This window comes from Pongo pygmaeus, chromosome X (genome assembly GCF_028885625.2).
Source record: "Pongo pygmaeus isolate AG05252 chromosome X, NHGRI_mPonPyg2-v2.0_pri, whole genome shotgun sequence".
NCBI classification, from domain to species: Eukaryota; Metazoa; Chordata; class Mammalia; order Primates; family Hominidae; genus Pongo; species Pongo pygmaeus.
In genome coordinates this window covers 91366183-91386147 of record NC_072396.2, presented here as the reverse complement: position 1 = coordinate 91386147, position 19965 = coordinate 91366183, and the positions used below count along the sequence as shown (strand labels likewise).

The 19965-nt window shown below is 34.3% G+C and overlaps 1 protein-coding gene across 2 annotated transcripts in view; it reads right to left on the bottom strand.

Moving 5' to 3' along the window:
* The window catches only part of KLHL4 (kelch like family member 4), a 150287-nt gene extending 133232 nt beyond the window's left edge, over positions 1 to 17055 (bottom strand). Inside the window, exon 1 of one of the 2 annotated variants that reach the window (XM_054472715.2) lies at positions 16456 to 17055. In XM_054472715.2, coding sequence (XP_054328690.1) covers positions 16456 to 16877 — 422 coding nt within the window. In that variant the 5' untranslated portion in view covers positions 16878 to 17055. The remainder of the gene's footprint in view (positions 1 to 16455) is intronic. The other variant, XM_054472714.2, reaches the window with a different exon arrangement.
* Between the last annotated feature and the right edge of the window lie 2910 nt (positions 17056 to 19965).

Sequence of the window (19965 nt, the reverse complement as noted above, 5' to 3'; positions counted from 1 at the left end):
GATATTTCTGATACCCTAAATTATGTTTTACCTCTGTTAATAAAATGAACACTAAAAAACAAAAATCAGTGGAATAATTATAATAGCTTTCAAACACAAATACCAGTAATCCTTAGTTCATACTCAGATATTTAGGCACAATCTTTATAACATAGTCAGTTTCAATGTAACCCTGATGTTATGACATAGTCATCCCTAACATATATGGGCTCAGAATAACATCCCCCTTTGATTCATGTGGACTTCTGTTGCACCCTGGAGACACTTTCTTGAAGGAAACCTACAGTTGAGATGCCTCTGCATGTATCAATTCTTACTTCTGTTCATCCCATCTCAGGAAAAGAATTAAAATAATGAAGAGAGAAATAAGGAGTTAAGAAAGGGAGAAAGAGAAAAGCTCAGACTTTGGAAAATAACAGGAGCTTTGATGTTGTCTATGCCGAGCATAAAATGAAGATCTGAAGTGAGACTCTCAACCTTTTTATTCATGCGTTAGTATTTGGCATTAAGTACAGGATTGTTGCTCTTTCCAGCACACCAGATTCATGTACCGTTAAATGCGTGCCCTAAAAAGCATTTCTTAATGAAATACCAACTAAGTGATTTGAGGTTGCCTTCTTCTCAATTCTTAAAATGCTTGATATTAATTACAAGTACCATATCAATATAAAAATTTCCAATATCCCTCTTTTTTGGGATATTGTGATCTTAGTTTTTATCAAATGAGAAGAATGATATTACAGCTACTGACATAGATAACTAAATAAATATGGGGATATTTTTAAAAACTTAAGTAAATTTAAAGGAAATCTCTTCATATTTACGTTAGCTAAGTTTCATTTAAGCATTTCATTAGTAAAACAAAATATATTTAGTTAGTTGTACCTTGATAACAGGGCATGGTTTTTGAAAGTGTAATCTTTTCTAAGAAGTGTGTATGTATATGTGTGTGTATCTACATCTATATATCTACCTATCTACATATATATTTATATAAACATGTTAAATAGTATTGAAACTTTGAGGTGACTGTCATCGAATCATTGTTGTAATTTCCATTTAAAGTTGAAAACATAAAATCAAAACATTAATATAAAAATAAAATAATTTGAAGAAAACCTTTAGAATTCAAATTCATATTATAAATAAACATTGTGTTTTATTTTATCTTTTTGATTTAGTCAAACAGCTGATGTGTTTTCAAAAAACACATTGCTCCAAGTCAATGATCTCTTGGTTTCCACATATTAACTAAGGCAAAAAGGCAGGGGAAACATCAAGCTATCTTTAGTGTACTCTTTTTCTTATAAATGCACTTCATTATTTTCCAGTATTGTAGATGCAACCTTGGCTATAGCAGCTCTCTTAGTGAGCACTGTTCTTTGTTCTTAGATACACATTAAAAATATAAACAATTACAGACAAATATAAACAATCATTCAACAAATCAGTAGCAATTCTTTTTATATTTATTTGTTAATCATAAACTAATGTTTGTGATACAATATGAAAAGTAAATATAGATATTTAAGCTGTTTTTCAAAAACTTATAAATTAAATTTTAAAATTATGTTACAATGAAGCTATTTAAGAATGATTTAATCAACCACCTATACAGTTCTTTCTTAAATTAATCTTAGGAGCACTATTATATTTTTTCTTCAAAATGAAAATATAATGACATACTATATATTAATTTTGCACAGAATATCCCCCCACTTTCACCTTCTTCACAATTTTTTTCAGATTTGTATTTTCACTAAGTGACTAATATTCACATAACCCTGTAAACTTTTATGCTATGCTAGAATGGCAAAAGAAAATTATTTTATGCCAGGGAAAATATCTATTATTTGAGCCTCAGTGGCAGCAGTATCAGCTATTTCATACATTTTTATGTTTTGGCAAGTATTCGCTTCTCTTTTAATGACCTAAAATTTAGTGGAACAAGTCAATTGTATTCATTTATTTTTGCAAGCTACTTTTAATACAAAAGTAAAAAATACATGATAACCACACCCTTACTAGTATATAGCTGTCAAGGGAAGACTAACTAAATTATCTAGAGGGATGACAAAGGGAATTTCAAGAATCTTATGTAATTTCTGACAATTTGGCTTAAAGAAGAGAAAAACTGCAAGGTAACTTTAAAAGTCATCATAGAAATTTTTACATATTTATATTTATCATCAGCTTTATACTGCTAAAGGGAGAGTGAGAATAGGGCCGAATTTGTTTTAGGGTAATTGTTGTTTAGTTTTCAGAGAACTTGTCAGTAGTATTCAAATTAACTCCTTATTTCTTGAACAAAGTTGCAAAATTGATCTACTTCAAAATAGTAACAGTTTAAATGGGAATTCATTTGGTTCTCGATTACCCAAATTTATTAATTCATTCTTGCATTGCTATAAAGAAGTATCTGAGACAGAGTAATTTATAAAGAGAAGAGGTTTAATTGCCTCATGGTTCTGCAGGATGTACTAGAAGCATAAGCCCGGCATCTGCTTGGCTTCTGGGAGGCCTCAAAAAACTTAACAATCATGGCAGGTGAAGGAGTAGGCACCGCACATGGTTGGAGAAGGAGCAAAAGAGACGGGGAGGTGCTATGCACTCTTATCAATCAGAGCTTGCAAGGACTCACTCACTATCATGACAACAGCACCAAAAGGATGGTGCTAAACTATTCATAAGAAATTACCCCCATGAGCCAATCACCTCCCACCAGGCCCCACTCTCAGCATTGGAGATTACAATTTGACATGAGATTTGGGCAGAAACACAGATCCAAACCATATCACAAAACAACTAATGAACAGAAGCTGAAAGACCAGATGAATCCCTAGCCAGAGACCCTGTTGCCTTGCTGTTGAACTGAGAGTATAGAGAAGCCCCCAGGTGCTAATAGATAATTTACAGAGTATAATAGTTGCTCCTGAGTTGGCTGAATGTTTTAGATATTTTCTGCAAAGAGTGGAGCAAGATGATTTAACTATTTTTAGGATACTAAGGTTTGTAAAATGTCCTAATTTGATACGGTAGTTATAGGATTTAAAGTGTCACAATTATTTCACATATTTAACTCCAAATAATTTTGTGATCAGCCTAATCTAAGCACTTTCTAGTATCTTCAGCTATCATGATGATTGAACATTCATAATTTTATCAGAAGGAAGAAGTAAAATATGCTGCTGTGAGAAGCCAGGCATTAGGAAATTTGGCTTATAGTCCCAGCTTTGCCACTCATTAGGTGTGGTCATTCTTTATAAGTCCCTTTACTTCTAAAATGCTAATGTATCTGTAAATATGCAATTATTATAAGGTCAATTCAATGGAAGTAGAAAGGATGAAAAAAATTCAGAGCAAATATTTTCTTCATCCTCAGATATGTACTAGTTGTGAAATTATAGCATATGTACTTGTTCTAATCATTTACGGAGTTCAAGTGTATCTACAATACTTAATATAGAAATAAAAGAAAATCTTGATCAGGTGCAAGAAGTATACAAAGTGCTATCAAACTTTCTTCTCCACTTTACTAAGATCAGACAAGTGCTTTGGAAAGGTGATTATTTAACATATTAAATCTCTTAATCAGATTCATAATTTGTAAAGAAGGGCTTAATTTTTCATCTCATTTTCCACCTTCTATTCTTGCATTAAGCTTTCTATGTTTGCATCTTAAGAGGTCTTGAATCATTAACCCTACTTCCATCTTAGTTATCCTGAATAGCTTCTATACTGTTAAACACCAAGTGATCCATGCCAAGTTGCTGTTTTGTAATTGCTCTTAAAGCTTTTATGAGTGGTTGTATTTTTTATTCCAACTTTATTATGAACTCCTTCAGGGAAGGACCTCCATTTCTATTTCTTTGCCATCCTTCCACATAACATGTAGGAGGGGCGCAAGGTTAAATTAATGCTGTTGACTCTATTGTTTTTAAGCATCCGCCTGGTCAACATGTGGGAACTTGTAAGTCACAGATTCAAGTCTTAGATTTATTTCTTTCAAGTTTACCATTATCAATATATCAAGTGTTAGATTTCTGTAAGAATCCTGATAAACTGGGCTGTCAGGAGTTAATAAAGTGTTTTTTTTTAAAGTTTGGTTCCTGAGTCAATATTACCTGAGAAGTTTGTTAAAAATTCAAATTCCTATGTTCTACCCCCAAACCAATAAGTCCAATTCTGTGATACTGGATACTGAACAACTACATTTTTAATGAGCTCCCTACGTAACTATTGGGCATAGTGAAGTCCAAGATCTTATTTAGCAATGTCAGGAAAGAGAATTGTCCCAGGAGTAGCTACATTTACTAGGGTCTCTGAAAATGAACTGCCCCCATCATTCTACTCTGTTACAACCTTTATAACTTTATACATTTAACAGACTTGCTTTCTTTTATTCCTGCTGAGTTTCTAACCTTGGGGTTTTCCATTCTTCTTTTTTGTGTCCCCTTTATCACAGACTCCTATTTCCGGTTTTGTGGTCTTGACTAGATAAACTGATCATCACTCCTAATTGAAACTCTCTTTACTTAATAACCTGGTTTCAATGTTCTTTATTCTTGGACTGTACCCTGATTTTTGTTTAATTCATTCATTGTGGCTCTACAGAAAGCTCTTGAATTCCTTTCCCTCATAGAAGGTTTTTACTGACAAATTTTGGGGGTGAAAATAAGCAAGCTCATTACGAACAATGAGAAAATTGAGTAGGTTTTAAGATCTAAGCTATGTGTTTGTTTTAAGGAGATAAATTTTTATCACACTATGCTGGCTACTATAATTCTTTGCTTACAGTACTTGTTGAAATTTCTAATGTAGTATCCTAGTTGCCTAATTAACATGGAACATTAAGTGCTTCTGGATTAAGGCATTTAAATTATATTGACCTAAATGTTTTATAACTGGACATTACATCCTCAAAGAAAATGAATCTCTTTATTGTCTTATCAAGGTACATTTTATTTTTTACATTTGGCATGGTCTTTATTCAAAAAAAGGATATTAAAAAGTATGATTTTATGTCTCCAAATCTTCTCTGAGATTATCTGCTATGTCCAGCCATTTTTTGAAAAACACAATATTGCAGTATCATGACTGTTCTGGAAACAAACATTTTCTTTCTGAAGCATATGCAGTCTACACTGTAGGGCTCACATATAGAGAATTTAATAATAAAAGATCAAGATTAAAGACTCTATACTCTTCTAGGGAACTACAGAAAAGTTTTCCTGATTGTTCTCATGACTAGGTTTTTTTGCCAAAAGGAATACTTTTCTCTTCCAGTTAAGGTATAATATTAATCATTATATTAATTGTACTCAATTTGGGTATATTAAAACTTTTCTGTATTACTTAGCCACTAATCCTAAATCTTGTTTTTCACCATTTTGACTTTAAACCTTTACACTAGAATATTGAATGATGCACATAGTACCATTATAGCCCTGGAGTATTTTGAGTTGGATTATGAATTAACATTTACTGGTGAGTTTCATAATTTCCTGTTTTTGTTATAGTAATTATCATCTTTTCATTTCTAGTTGCAGTACTCTCTTAAGTATTTCTTGTAAGGCCAGTCTAATGGTCATAAATTCCCTTGGCTTTTGTTTAGGAAGGTCTTTACTGTTTCTTCATTTGTAAAGGTTAGCTTTGCTGAACATGGGATTAGTGAAAGACAGTGGTTTTTTTTTCCTTTTATCACTTTGGATATATAATTGCATTTTCTCCTGACGTGAAAAGTTTCTACTGAGAAATCTGCTGAAAGTCCAATGAGTATTCCCTTAAATGTGATTTGGTGCTTACCTTTTGTAGCTTTTAGAATTCTCTCTCTGTCTTTGATTTTGGACAGATTGTTTACAGTCTGCCTCAGAGGAGCTATATTTGGGTTGAACATAATTGGAAACATTTGAGCTTCCTGAATCTGGATGATCGTGATAAGATGCCATACTTGGAAAGTGTTTAGCTACTTCGTTAAACAGGTTTTCTGTGACTTTCTCCATCACTTCTCCCTGGAACACTCTTTTTTTTTTTTTTTTTTTTTTTTTTTTTTTTTGTCTTGCTCTGTTACCTGGCTGGAGTGCAGTGGCACAATCTTGGCTCACTGTGACCTCTGCCTCCTGGGTTCAAGCGATTCCCCTGCCTCAGCCTCTCGAGTTGCTAGAACTACAGGCATGCACCTCCACACCGAGCTAATTTTGTACTTTTTTTTTTTTCACAATACAAACATACAATTTTATTTTATTTTATTTTATTTTTCTTGAATTTCTTTTATTATTATTATTATACTTTAAGTTTTAGGGTACTTTTAGTAGAGACGGGGTTTCACCATGTTGGCCAGGATGGTCTCAATCTCTTGACCTCATAATCCACCTGCCTCGGCCTCCCAAAGTGTTGGGATTACAGGCGTTAGCCATGGCGCACAGCCTCGAGCACTGTTAAACTGTGAGTTTCTTTATTTAATGGTGTCTCATAAGTCCTGTGGGCTTTATTCATTCTCCTTTATTATTACTTTTTCTCTGACTGAGTTATTTCAAAAAGCTTGCCTTTGAGTTCAGAAATACTTTCTCCTGCGTAATCTAGTCTATTATTAAGCTTACAATTGTATTTTAATTTCATTATGAAATTCTTCAGCTCCAAAATTTCTTCTTAATTCTTTTTCATTATATCTATCTCTTTGTTGAATTTTTCACTTAGATCACAAATTGTTTCCCTAATTTTTCTGAATCGTTTGTTTGAATTTTTTTGTATCATGTTGAGTTTCCTTATAATCATTATTTTAAATTCCTTTTCAGGCATTTTGTAAATATTCTTTCTACGTTCCCTATTCTTTCTAGGCTTTAGATGCCTAGGTCTTAGTTTTACCATCAGGCGTAGGCTCCTGGCAGCCAAGGTTGTGATGCTACAGAATTTCATTCTCCAGTGATCTGTTACTGGAAACTTATCATGTTTCTTTGTATGTATTATGTTTCCTTGCTTTTTCATGTTTCTTGTGTGCTCAGGTTGTTATCTGTGCATCTAGTAGAACAATTGTTTTTTTTTTCCAATTTTGTGAGTAGCTTTCCCAGAGAGAGTCTTTCTTACCTACAGATGAATCCTAGAGTGTCACTTTTATATGGTATATATGTCAGTGGCGTAGGCTGTGGAGCTCTGGGATGGCAGTGTCACCGTTTTGCTGGGAAGGAAACACCAGGCTGGTTGTCATGTTGAATGTGGGGGAGTGGAAAGCTCTCCAGGGGGTTGGAACAGCCACTAAACTGGCTATGAGGCTGGGCATGGGCACACACATATATGTGCGGGTGTGGGAAGCTGGCAAGTTGTTCAGAAGATTCTCTGCTGTGCAGGTCCAACTCTTTCCTAGGGAGGAGAGTGTCACGTGGCTTTGGTTGCCTAGGTCTTCGTTTTAACATCAGGCCCAGGCTCTTGGCAGCCAGGGTTGTGGTGCTGCAGGCACCCATGTGAATGTGATAAAATGATGATGAGGTCTCAGGGACAAAGAGTATAAGTGGTTATTGGCCTCCAATGCAGGACACACTGTAATGGTGAGTCCAGTTTCAAGATGGTGCTCTGATGCAACAGCTTAGGATACAGGGTTGCAGAGCTATATTTTTAAGAACGTTCTCAAAAGCTTGGAATCTTTTATAGTAGATTAGGTAATACATGTCAAGATGACAATTAGTGTAAATATAAAAGTGAGGTGTTTCTAACTGCCTGGGAAAACTTCCTTGCAAAAATCTCATTAACTAAAAATTGCAGATTATTTTCATCTGTTGTTCAGGAAAGTCAATGACAAATTTTTCCATTGTTTTCATTATTTCATTCCATAGTTTGATAGTTTTCACTGATTCTTCATTGTCTACAACAGTACCTCTTAAATTTTCTTGTAAAATGGAACTTTTTGAGAACCTGAGGAAAGAGAATGGAACCTCTCCCTCAAAATATTCACACACACAATATATTTTAGAGATTTCTTGAGGATTAATAAGCTCTGACTTCTAAGAAAATGTCCAGAGTCCCTATCTTGTCTTTTAAGAGCCTCCATAATATAGCTCTGACCTTCTTTTTCAGTCTCCTCATTTTGTACTCTTCTCCAATATATGTCTTTCATTTCGACAAAACTGAAGTCTTCCATTGGAGTATACATTAAACTTCTCTGCTTCATTACCTTTTTCCCTAGAAAGGCAATAGAAAGGTTTTTCGTTCTTCCTATAATTAATTATTTCCCATAGCTGTATTAAAATATGTCCATTCCTCAAGCTTAATCTCAAATTATGTCACCTCCATGATACATTCCAAGATTGTTCTGGCCAGAAAGATTTTCTTTTCTTTGAATGCCTATGGAGCTCAATGACTAAGCAATTTAAAGTATTCTTATATTGCACTTCTTTTTTAAGGTCATGAAACCTTTCAAGTGAATACACTTTATCTCTCCAACTATGCCATAAGCCTCTGGTGAAAATTAGCACATATTATTTACCTTTTTATTCATTTGTATGAGTAGGAAACCATCATGCACATAAATGAGGGCTCAGTAAATAATTCTTGAATGGAGGAAACATTAATAGAAAACCAACATCTTAAACAACTGAATTTTGGCATGTTGCAACATACTTCAGACTAAATTAAGTAGCTGTGTTGCTTACAATTTTATGTGACAGTCTGTTACTCATGCATTGTTTTCAGTTTTGTTACAGGTGCTGTAATCAACATTAACCAGAAAAGGACACCTAAGTCTCACTGTGCTGATAGCAGTCTAGTTTTACAGGAAAAGGGTAGGCAAGAAATGTAATAGATAGCTTCCCTTTAGTAAGCTACCCAGGGCTTGATGAAGAACCAATTGCTTCTGTTATATAAGCGCCGAGAAAATTGCAAGGTATTTAGTATGGCTACTGATGAAGAAAGAGCAATAGACAACGTGGGGAGGAGGGCAAGACACACATTCTGTACAGTTAATATTTGAAAGTATGCAAGGGATGAGTCATAGTGACTAATAGTGATAAGCTAAGGAATGTTAACCGGAAGTTACAAAGAACTATGAATTCACTGCTGATAGTTTCAATAAATATCATCATTGATAATTGGTCTCTTTCAGTGCAAATGATAGTGTAAGTATAATATATATGTATTGATTTAGAAAATACGTACGTTATAGTGTTTCCAGAGTAAACCTTTATGTAATGGTTAATGTTCAAAATTTCAATGATGCTCATTTAATCCTAAAACATCAGATGACTGAAAACTATTTGATTTAAGTTTTCTCACTTCTAGTCACCTTTTCTTAGATAGTTATTTTTAGTCTACTTGTAAAATCTTATTTCTCAAACAAACACCATAGCTGAAAATTTTCCATTCTTCTTGGTGAAATGATTATCTAAATGGAATAGAAACACCATAAGTAAGATATGCTCAATGACTATATTTTTCTTTTAGCATAGGAAGATAATAAAAATTTTTATATAATAAAGACTGTCTTATATCTGTCATTGTTTTTCTTTTGGAGATAAATCACAGCAACGTAAATATTATTTTAAAGTAGCAGGCCATATTTTTATTTGAAAATACAAATAAATATATACCACTTCATTAGTGTTCGTGGAATCCTCAGTGATTAAAAAATAAGTTTTTCTATTATACCCAACTGTGATTTTATTAGTTGCTACATCCTTAAAATTGATATACACTGAATGATAGCCACAATTAATATCATGTTAATCAGATTTGATACTGCATGTAGTTACTAGATGTTATCAGAACTTTAGCTAACTTCCTTAGGATTGCCTTTAGGATATTATCTTGTTTCTAATGTATAGGATTTATGCATTAGAGATGGTAACAGCCCATTGATTTTGACTCAGTATTACGTTAACTAGTTGCCAACAAACACAAGCAAAACAAACGACAACCAATACCCAGTTTTCCCAATTAGATGGTCCTTTATTGCTGACTTAGGAAATTGATTCACTCAGATAACCCTTGCTAAAATGTTGCATTTTTTTAAAGAAAACCTGTGATAGTTTAATCAGAATAGAGTCCCCACATACCCCGCACTCAATTTATTTTACTATTAACATTTTGTTAGTAACGTAAATATGTTACAATTAAGTAACCAATATTCATACATTATTATTAACTAACGTCCATTTTTGTTCAATTTCCTCAGTTTCCACCAAAGGTCCGTTTTCTGTAACACATCACATTTATATTTCATGTCTCCTTTGGCTCTTCTTGGTTGTGACAGTTTCTCAGATTTTCTTTTTTGATAATACTGACAGTTTCAGGAGTATAGACCAGGTATTTCGCAGAATGTCCCCCTATGTAAATTTCTCTGATGTTTTTCTTATGATTAGATTGGAATGATGGGGGTGGGGGAGGAAGATAACAAAGGTAAAATATTATTGTCATTACATCACACTAAGTGTATATACTGTCAACATGATTGAACAATATTTTAATGTTTAAAATGTTTAATTGACAGTTAATAATTATGCTTATTTATGGGGTACAATGCAATGTTTTGATCTATGTATACGTTAAAAAGATTCGATAAACTAATTATCATATCTGTCACCTCACCAATTTATTTTTATTTTTTGGTGAGAATGTAAAAAATTTTAGCAATTTTGAGCACTTTTGATGTTAAACTTGAGTATCTGGCTAAGCTCATATTTGTCAGACTTCTCCACTAATGGTATAAATTTACACTTTCCTGCCATTCTTTCATACCGTACTCAACCCTTTGGAAAGAAGTCACTATGTGCGGCTTACACTTAAGGCCCAGTATTCTGCTCAACCTCTTTGAGGGCAGAGTGCTGGCATAAATTATTTGAAATTCTTCTGCACAAAAAAAGTCTTTTTTCTTTCATTTATTTATTTATTTTTATTTATTTATTTTTTTGAGACGGAGTCTCACTCTGTCGCCCAGGCTGGAGTGTAGTGGCGCAATCTCGGCTCACTGCAACCTCTGCCTCCCTCGTTCAAGCAACTCTCCTGCCTCAGCCTCCCGAGTAGCTGGGATTACAGGTGCCTGCCACCACGGCCGGCTAATTTTTGTATTTTTAGTACAGACGGGGTTTCACTATGTTAGCTAGGCTGGTCTCGAACTCCTGACCTCAAGTGATGCGCCTGCCTCGGCCTCCCAAAGTGCTGGGATTACAGGCATGTGCCACCGTGGCCGGCCTTCTCATTTACTCCATCGTTTATTTATATCGGTATGGATTCGTGGGTGTTTATTTTATATTATGATTTGCAATCCAATAGTATTTCATTTTGCTATTTAAATTGTTCCAGTTTTGGCTATTGGGAGCTTTTTTAGTTGATCCCTGTGTCCCTTTGACACACCTACATCATTTTTTTGAATACTTATTTTCTGGCACCATAAGATGTTCCAGGTTCACCTTTCAGAATATTTATTTTGACTTAAGTTTTTTAACTGAGGATCCAGTGTTCCCCAGTGCTCCTCCTTGATATCAGTTTTTCTTTCTCCTTTAAATAAAATAATTTCACACTGGTACAAATGCATACATACACATATATGTGTACATATATGTATAAAACACTGCAATTATTTTCACTAATAAAGTCATATGACTTATAATGTCTTAAGGCATCAACAAGATTAGCATTAGGGGCAAGAGTCAGAAAGAAGACATACAAGTTTCCAAAAAAGTCTTTAAAGTACAAAGTGACTGAACGTTTGTGCAATTTTCAACACGTCAATATAATTAATATGCTGCTCTTGACATCACTAATTAATATGCTGCTCTTGACATCACATGTTACATAATACAATGCATTTTGAAGCCTTTATTTCTATTTCCAAATGCAAAAATTAAATGATGTCTTTCACATATCAGAAATAACTATGTTTAATCATAAAAGAATATGTCTCCAAAGTATCACCAAGATCCTTAAATGAGAGTCCCCAAATTTTGAAATATTAAATATATTTTAATGAATGTTAACTTAATGATATATGTGATACCATACTGTCAGGAATGAGACAATGAGACATGAGGACCATGGTACCTCACTCTCAGGATTGAGGCAATGAGTAGCAAGGATTTGAGATCAACCAGCAAAGGTTTCATCTCTAAAAATGTTAGGAATCATTGGAATAAATTTAAATTTTTTGTCGTAATGTTCTAAATGTAGTAAAGCAATTGAATAACTTATGTAATTTTGTGCGGTGTGTTTTAAACCGTAGGCAAAAAGATTTAACCTTAACCTTTCTGTAAATAACAATATAATTTTAGTTCATTTCTCATTCCTTCATTTGACATAAAAGTCTCTGTTGAATAATGCAGTGCAAAGTTAAGTGAAGCAGGCCTAGTTCTGAACTTCAGAAAATCACACTATTTTCACCTCGTAAGAAGACAGGCAACAACAACATTAACAGATATCATACCTGGAGAAATACCAATTGTAGATGTGAACACCAGCTTCACATTCAAAGATTTTCCTTGGGGGCAGGGGAAAATATATGTAAAGTGCTCCACGCTTGGCACACAGTAAGCGTCAACAAAAGGTACTTCTTATTTTTAATGTTGTATTAGTATTGTTTTGTTATTGTTACCTTTCCAAAGTCATTTCCTACCACTCTCTCTGTTGAGCGTGCTTCTCCAGATACACTATCAACCACAATCCCATCTCAGGTCCCATGAAATTGATTTCTTCCTGGAAAGCACTCCCTGCAGATACCCACATATCTCATTTTCTGCTTTATGGGAAATAATTTTACAATAAGTTTCACTGTTTTAGACTTAGAATTTCTCTTATGCGTGAGTATTTCCCTAGCAGATTTCATAAAACAGATGGGTTTGTGTTGAGGATGAAGACCTAAATACATTTGACCCTATCTGAATCGCTTTGTTAAAAAAGGTAAATACACTATCATGTGTCTATTTTCATAAAAGGCAGAGGTCTCTGTATGAGGCACGTGCCACGCTGGCTGAATAGCCATATCCCCAGAGGGCAAAAGAGCAACATGGTTACAGGATGGCTGGAAAGTCACCTCCGTGGCCATGGACCACGCATGTGATCCTAAAATCACTATAATGAATAACAGGGCAGGACATAATTTTTAGTTCACCGGTTAAGTTAAGGAATATTTTGAACATTAATCAATGGACTCTGTGGGGACATGTGGCATTGATTTGTACTTCATCCAAAAAGCCTTCTCTATCTGAAGGAGTGCCCTCTACTTCACTCTATTCTTTCGAATTAATTTTTCTCATATTATTTATAATCACCTAAATATTATAATTTGGTTTGTTTTTATTGCCTCTCTCTTCCCATTAGAATGTATATTCAATGATTCAATGAAAACAGATTTCTCTGTTTTGATCCTGTTTTATCCCTAACGTCTAGAAGAGTGCCTGGAACACAATGAATGCTCAATCTTTGCGGAATAAATTATTAATAAATTCTAAGTCTTATTCATCCAATCCTACTTTCTTTTGGATAGCAACATATACAATAACATCTGCTCATTTTTTCTAGGCAAACCTCACTTGAAACTTGGAAAGGGCTCTAGTAAAGAAAGAATGGAGTCTTTTCTAGCAGTGCACAGATGACAAAAATATTTAAAGTCACGTATCAGTACAGTTGGTAGGTTGTGCAAAAGCCTGAAACCCCAACAGGTAAAATGAGGGCATGGTCCCCATTCCTGACAATTCCTTAGAATTAAACAGCTCTGTAAATGTCCAATTTTGTACTGGGGCATGTTCTTGGCCCATAAATGGTTCATTTGCACTTTGTTCAATGTCTTCGAACGCAAAGAGGAAATCACGACATCTCTTTCAGTAAATGCAGTAAGCATGATTTTTCATGTTAACAACACTGTGACATCCATCTGTATACTTATGCAATAATATGTTTATGAGCAATTGCAAATACCTATATATATGATTTCATAATTAAATACTCTGTCACATAGGAAGCATCATCATAATACAGTGTTAAAATATGTGTTCTTTTTGTTGGAATGCTATGGTTGAAATAAGGAAAGGGAAGCAAAGATGCAGAGTTAGTTGATAACTAGGACAAAAGTAAAATGATAATTGAGCACAGGTCTCTGATGACCAGCATACTGGTATATGAATACTCACAGTGTGGGATCACAATACGGAGCTGTTCCTAAATGCTCTATGTACTTATAATTCAATTTCGTATGAATACATTTGGATTTTTAACTTTCCAAACCAACATGTTAACATAACTTTAACAATGTTGGCTTTAATATCCCTTCCAGGACTAACTGTGATTTATTCTGCTATATTGCATGTTTGCAATTTAGTCCATTCTCTATTTATTCCCCATAATATTTGTAGAAATCTGGATGGCTTAAAGAGCCTTACTTTGCTCTGAGCGTCATAGCTCATCTTGTGCTAGTATGATAATTCTCCACACTCACTACTGTTTTCTTTTTTAAAAAACCACTGAAGTTATATTGAGGGGATGGCAGCCTGCTGCCAACTTGTTAGGATCTTTTCTTCCTGCTCCCCAATATTGCTTAAGAAGAGAGGCACTGGAGAAGCAAGGCATCAGAAAGCTCCTTCTCAAATGATGCTGGACCAAGACAGGAAGATTTAGAATGGTTAAGGAGAAGGTAATAAACCATCGTATTTCAATTAATAAGATCTTCAATTTAGCCCCTCTTGCCTAAGATATCCTTGGCACACCTATAAAACCATTTCCTGTATGTATATTAAGAAAATGTTAGCTTTCCAATGAAACCATAGAATAATTAACAAGGCATTTCTTTAGAAAATAAAAAATGTCAGGAATAAAATCAAAGGATAAATGCGCTTTTTAAAACTGTCACTTGATGACGCTTTAAATTTGACATTTTACCTAACATTTTTTCTAACATCTATTTTATTGTAAATATTCCCATACTAGAAAATTAATTCACGTATTCTCAAATAATTTTGTTCCAAGGTTACAGTTGGTAATTTAAATTTCTCTACAGCAGAGTTAAATTCATTTATTAATCTCCAAATTCAGCAGTTTTTTTAAAATTGCTCTTGGTGAGGAGAACAAATTTGAAAGCCTGCTGAACTTAAAATTATGGACTCTATATTACTTTGAGAGTCTTATTTGTTGTACCAAATGCAACCTGCAATCCCTACAGTTATATAGCTTTTCCACGAGCAAGCACAAAATATTTAGGAAAATTTCACACATACGTGCTTTATTTCCTGAGAAGTTTATATGGCAGACAATCTAACATTATTATTTAATGTCATTTCACAAAGTCTTCTGCATGTTTATATTCAACAAGACTGAGTTCCTATAAAGGCATCATTTTGCTGTCATGTTATTAGGCTGCTTCTTCTTCTGATATTCTGTTTTGAATTTATGAAAGCAAGACACTGTGAGGTTGTTTTATTGGGAAAACTTATATTAAGAAGCAAATCTGCCAGTTCTTCTTCTCTATTTTTATGTAGAGACATAGTATGCCAGATAACCAGGTTTCCAAATAAATTAGCATGTTGAACTACTATATGATCTAAAATGCACAAAAACACTTATTTTTCTATGGTAGTACTGAATATTAATTACATTGCCAATATTATCAACTGTGTCTAAAACACATTGGAACTATAAAAATGTCTGATAGTGAAAAAGCAAAAAACAAAGAGATAAGGATACACTAGGTTAAGTTATAGTTGACAGTATTAGAGAACAGAACGTAATTTTCTTGCACTCAAACAATACCGGTGGGCATAAAAGTAAAGACAAAATCAAATGTTTTATGAACTATACCCAAACTACACTATATCGTCACTGTTTATTCAATTTTCATTTTATGTAAAAGCTGAAATGCTCCATTTCCCGCTTTAAGATCACATTGCTGTAAGTAGCATCTTATTACCTGCTTTATGCAGAATATTTTCATGCTTGCAAAAACTAGCTATGAAAGTAATACAACTTGAAATGAGTCTCCGAATGCCAAATATTCCATATTGTCACATAAAGATAACACAGTTTTAAGAGTCAATATCACAACTATGTACTAAGGAAACAGATAAGGATGTGCTGATCAGTCACAGCTTTTATTTTGTTAAAGTTGGCCTAACTCACAATGTCAGAAAGAGTTCTCCGTGATTCATAACACTTGCACAAAGAATTGCATTTAAACATCTGAGCCACGGAGTGTATTTATAGAACACTAGTAATTACAATAAACATCTCTTAGAATTGAACAGAATTCTTAATGAAAATAGGAGAAGTAAACTCATAACCCACCCCCCAAATTTCCAGTAATTATAAAGACGTATTCATTATTGCTGTTTTCTTTTATAAACTTAGAGGAAACGGTTTCTGAGAGGCCCTGATTGGCTGAATACAAACTCAGAGATTATTATGACACTTTCTACTTAAACACTAAACATGAATTGTAGAGGATAAGTTAACTGAAGTTACGGCTTTCAGTTATGCGACCAAAACTCTTACCTTGCTGTAGAATCTTCTATATTGTCATCAGCCATCATCTCCAAATCTTGTGCGCGTTTCTCACAAGCTTCTTTGAATAAATTCTTCTCTGGAACTGCCTTAGGAGTATCTTCATTTGCTTGAAAATGTACTATCAGATTATGTTGCTGCAAATTCTGAACGCCTCTCTGATGGGCAGGGGCCGGTCCTGGCACTGGTGCCAGTATATTGTGGTGGACAGGACTGTTGCTTTTCTTCAGTCCGTTTCTGTCCCGAGAGTGGCTCTTCAACCTGCCCTGAACCGGGGTCCCTCTATGCTCATATCCTTCCTGCTGAAGACAGCTTCCAGTGTTGGTGGAACCTTGAAAAGGATGACTAAACCACCTCCAGCGTAGCCTTAGGATCTGTTTCACATCAAACTCTTTCTTGCCAGACACTGACATCGTAGCAGGAGGAAAGACAAAAGCCTTCTCTCACAGAAAGGAAACGGAGCCTTTGTTATCTCTTGTTTTTCTGCCTCTTCTGTAGAACTAACAAAAGCACAAGTGCCGAGAGCAGTCTTTCTTGCTTTCTCTCCCCTCCCCCACTGCCTATGATACACTGTGAATACTTGTAGCCTTCTAGCAGAAGCAGAAGGCTGCAGCTAACAGTGTAGGTGGGAACCCATGCTGACAGGATGATGAGGTCAGACCTTAAACAAGTAAATCAGCTTACCACAGGAAAGCAGCCACCACAACACTCTCCAGCTGTTAGATTTGCAGGCTTGCTGCCCTACTGCTTGGACTTGTAAATATCTAGCCCTGCTTCTTCAGTATCAAAGTACAGTAGCTGCAGCTGAAACCCAGGCAAGTGAGCCAAAGCGAAGTGTTTAAACTTATTTTCTTCTAGATTCCTTCTACTCACGCCTCCCCTGCTAGATTCATTTCTCAGTAGCCCACTTCTAAAAATGTGCCACTTTGTTCCATGATAATATGCGACAGAGGAATTCATTATAATCTATTTTGAGATTCCTTTTATGGAAACTTTGAAAATGGTTCATTAAGGGAAAGCATCAGTACCCTCATGCGGGTTCGTAATTAGTTTTTACAAAATTAATCTGAAAATGTGAAAGTCTCTATATGAATATTTACCTGAAAACTTGACAAATTTTAGAAACATATAAGAAAGTGTTGGTTGCCCATGTATAAATGGTATTTTTAGTCTACATATGGAGGAAGAAAGCAGTGCTTTTCCAAGCTAGTTAGGTTAAAAGAGATGTCTTCTCTCAGTTACCACAGCTTGAAAATGAATAGTTCATTCTGGCTCCGTGCCTGGATACACACCTTCTTATCATGCCCTTTACTTTCACAGGCAGTGTTAAAGGTTTATTTTCTTTGTTCAAAAACCCTTATGAAAGGATGAACACAGTATGTTTTGAATTAACTCCAAATCATCACACTGCTCAGGAATAACTGTGCCCAAAGTAGTTTGAGATCTGAATCATAATTGCTACTTTGTACAGATGGACATGTTTACAAAAGACAGTCATGTATCAAGAATGCATTTACCATCGACATTTTGAAATTCAGTTTGTACTTTATCCAGTTCTCATGTCGTGCATACAGGTGATAAAGGGGAAATTGTGCTAGCGTATGCCTAGAAAGAATACTGAAGTTGGAAGATTTTGCTTTTAGTTTGACTTTATGGTTAATGAGCTGTGTGACCTTGGACAAGTCACTTTACTTTTTTGCATCTCAATTTCTTCATATATATATTATACAGAGTCTAGACAGATTTCTATGTTTTCAAAAGCACTCAGATGTAATGGATTTAAAAACAACTGAAGAGAGAATAAAATGAATCTCTCTAAGTTTTGATAGGCATTTTATCTGTGGTTTTCTTTAAATTCAATTATATCTCTCCCTTTCCCCTCTTGTTTTTGTAGGTGTGATAGTTAATTTATGCATCAACCTGACTGAGCTATGGGATGTTTCCATGAGGGTATTTTTTTTTTTGGATGAGTTTAACATTTAAATTGATAGACTGAGTAAAGCACATTCTCCTCTCTAATTGGGTGAGGCTCATCCAATCAGTTGAAGGCCTAAATACAACAGAAGGCTGACCTTTCCCTCAATAAGAGAGAATTACTCTTGCCTCACTGCCTTCTATCTGGAAGATGGGATTTCTTCCTGCCTTTAGACTTTAACTGAAACATGGCTTCTTCCTGGATTTCAAGTCTGCCAGCATTTGGGCTGGAAATATACCATTGGCTCTCCTCAGTCTCCAGCTTGCCAACTGCAGATCTTGGGACTTGTCAGGCTCCATAATCATGTCATCCAATTCCTTATAATAAATCTGTGTGTGTGTGTGTGTGTGTGTGTGTGTGTGTACATGTAGAGGAAACAAACTGTAAATATCAGGCAGAATAAATAAAATGTTGTAACAGAAATGTAAATAACATGTGGTAGGAGCAAGAAGAAGTACTAAATTATCCATCTAAGTAACTCTAAATAATACCTTTTCATATATCAGGAGTCTATAACCTTATTTTTCTAACATGTTCTTTGAGCTTGTTATGATTTAGATATAATTGGGGATTTGCCTGTGTACCTTTTACCATAAGATGAAGATTAACTAATATCTGTCAGAATCTAAACTTTGATAGCACAATTTTCTGTAAGAATTTACCAAGAATGTGCTTTTTAAGTGTATGCTGAATATGGTCATTTTCCTGGATCTTAAACAAGGAATTATAGAATGACTAAGAAAGTTTTAGGTCTCCTAGAAAAAAATAAAAAGAATAGTATTTTTATGAAACATGAAGATTCCTTTTGCACTTCTGATTACAAAAGAAAGATTTAAGCATATTCAAACAGAAATGAGGAAAATGTCTGTAAGGATAGAAACTATGTCTTATTAGTAATTTCCTTCCCTTTGCCTTATTATCTACTTTGCACCTGGTAATATTTAATCTATGTAGATTTAATGCATAACAAATTCTAAGTGAAATTCTTGTATTAGTCAGGGTTCCCTAGAGGAACAGAACTAATAGGATATATATATAATCAATTGTATATAATAATACACAAATGATATAATATATTATATATAATTAATATATAATATTTGTATATTATTGTATATATTAGTTTTATATGTACAATTAACTTCCATATATATAGGAAGTTAATTAAGTATTGAACTAATAGGATATATATATTATATATAATCAATTGTATATAATAATATACAATATAATATACAATATATAATAATATACATAATTAATATATATTAATTGTATATTATGGTATATATTAGTTATGTATATAATTAACTTCCACATATGTGTGTGTGTGTGTGTGTGTGTGTGGAAGTTAATTAAGTATTAACTTACATGATCACAAGTTCCCACAATAGGCTGTCTGCAAGCTTGAGGAGCAAAGACAGCCAGTCCGAGTCTCAAAACTGAAGAACTTGGAGTCCGATGTTTGAGGGCAGGAAGCATCCAGCATGGGAAAAAGATGTAGGCTGTAAGACTAGGCCAGTCTC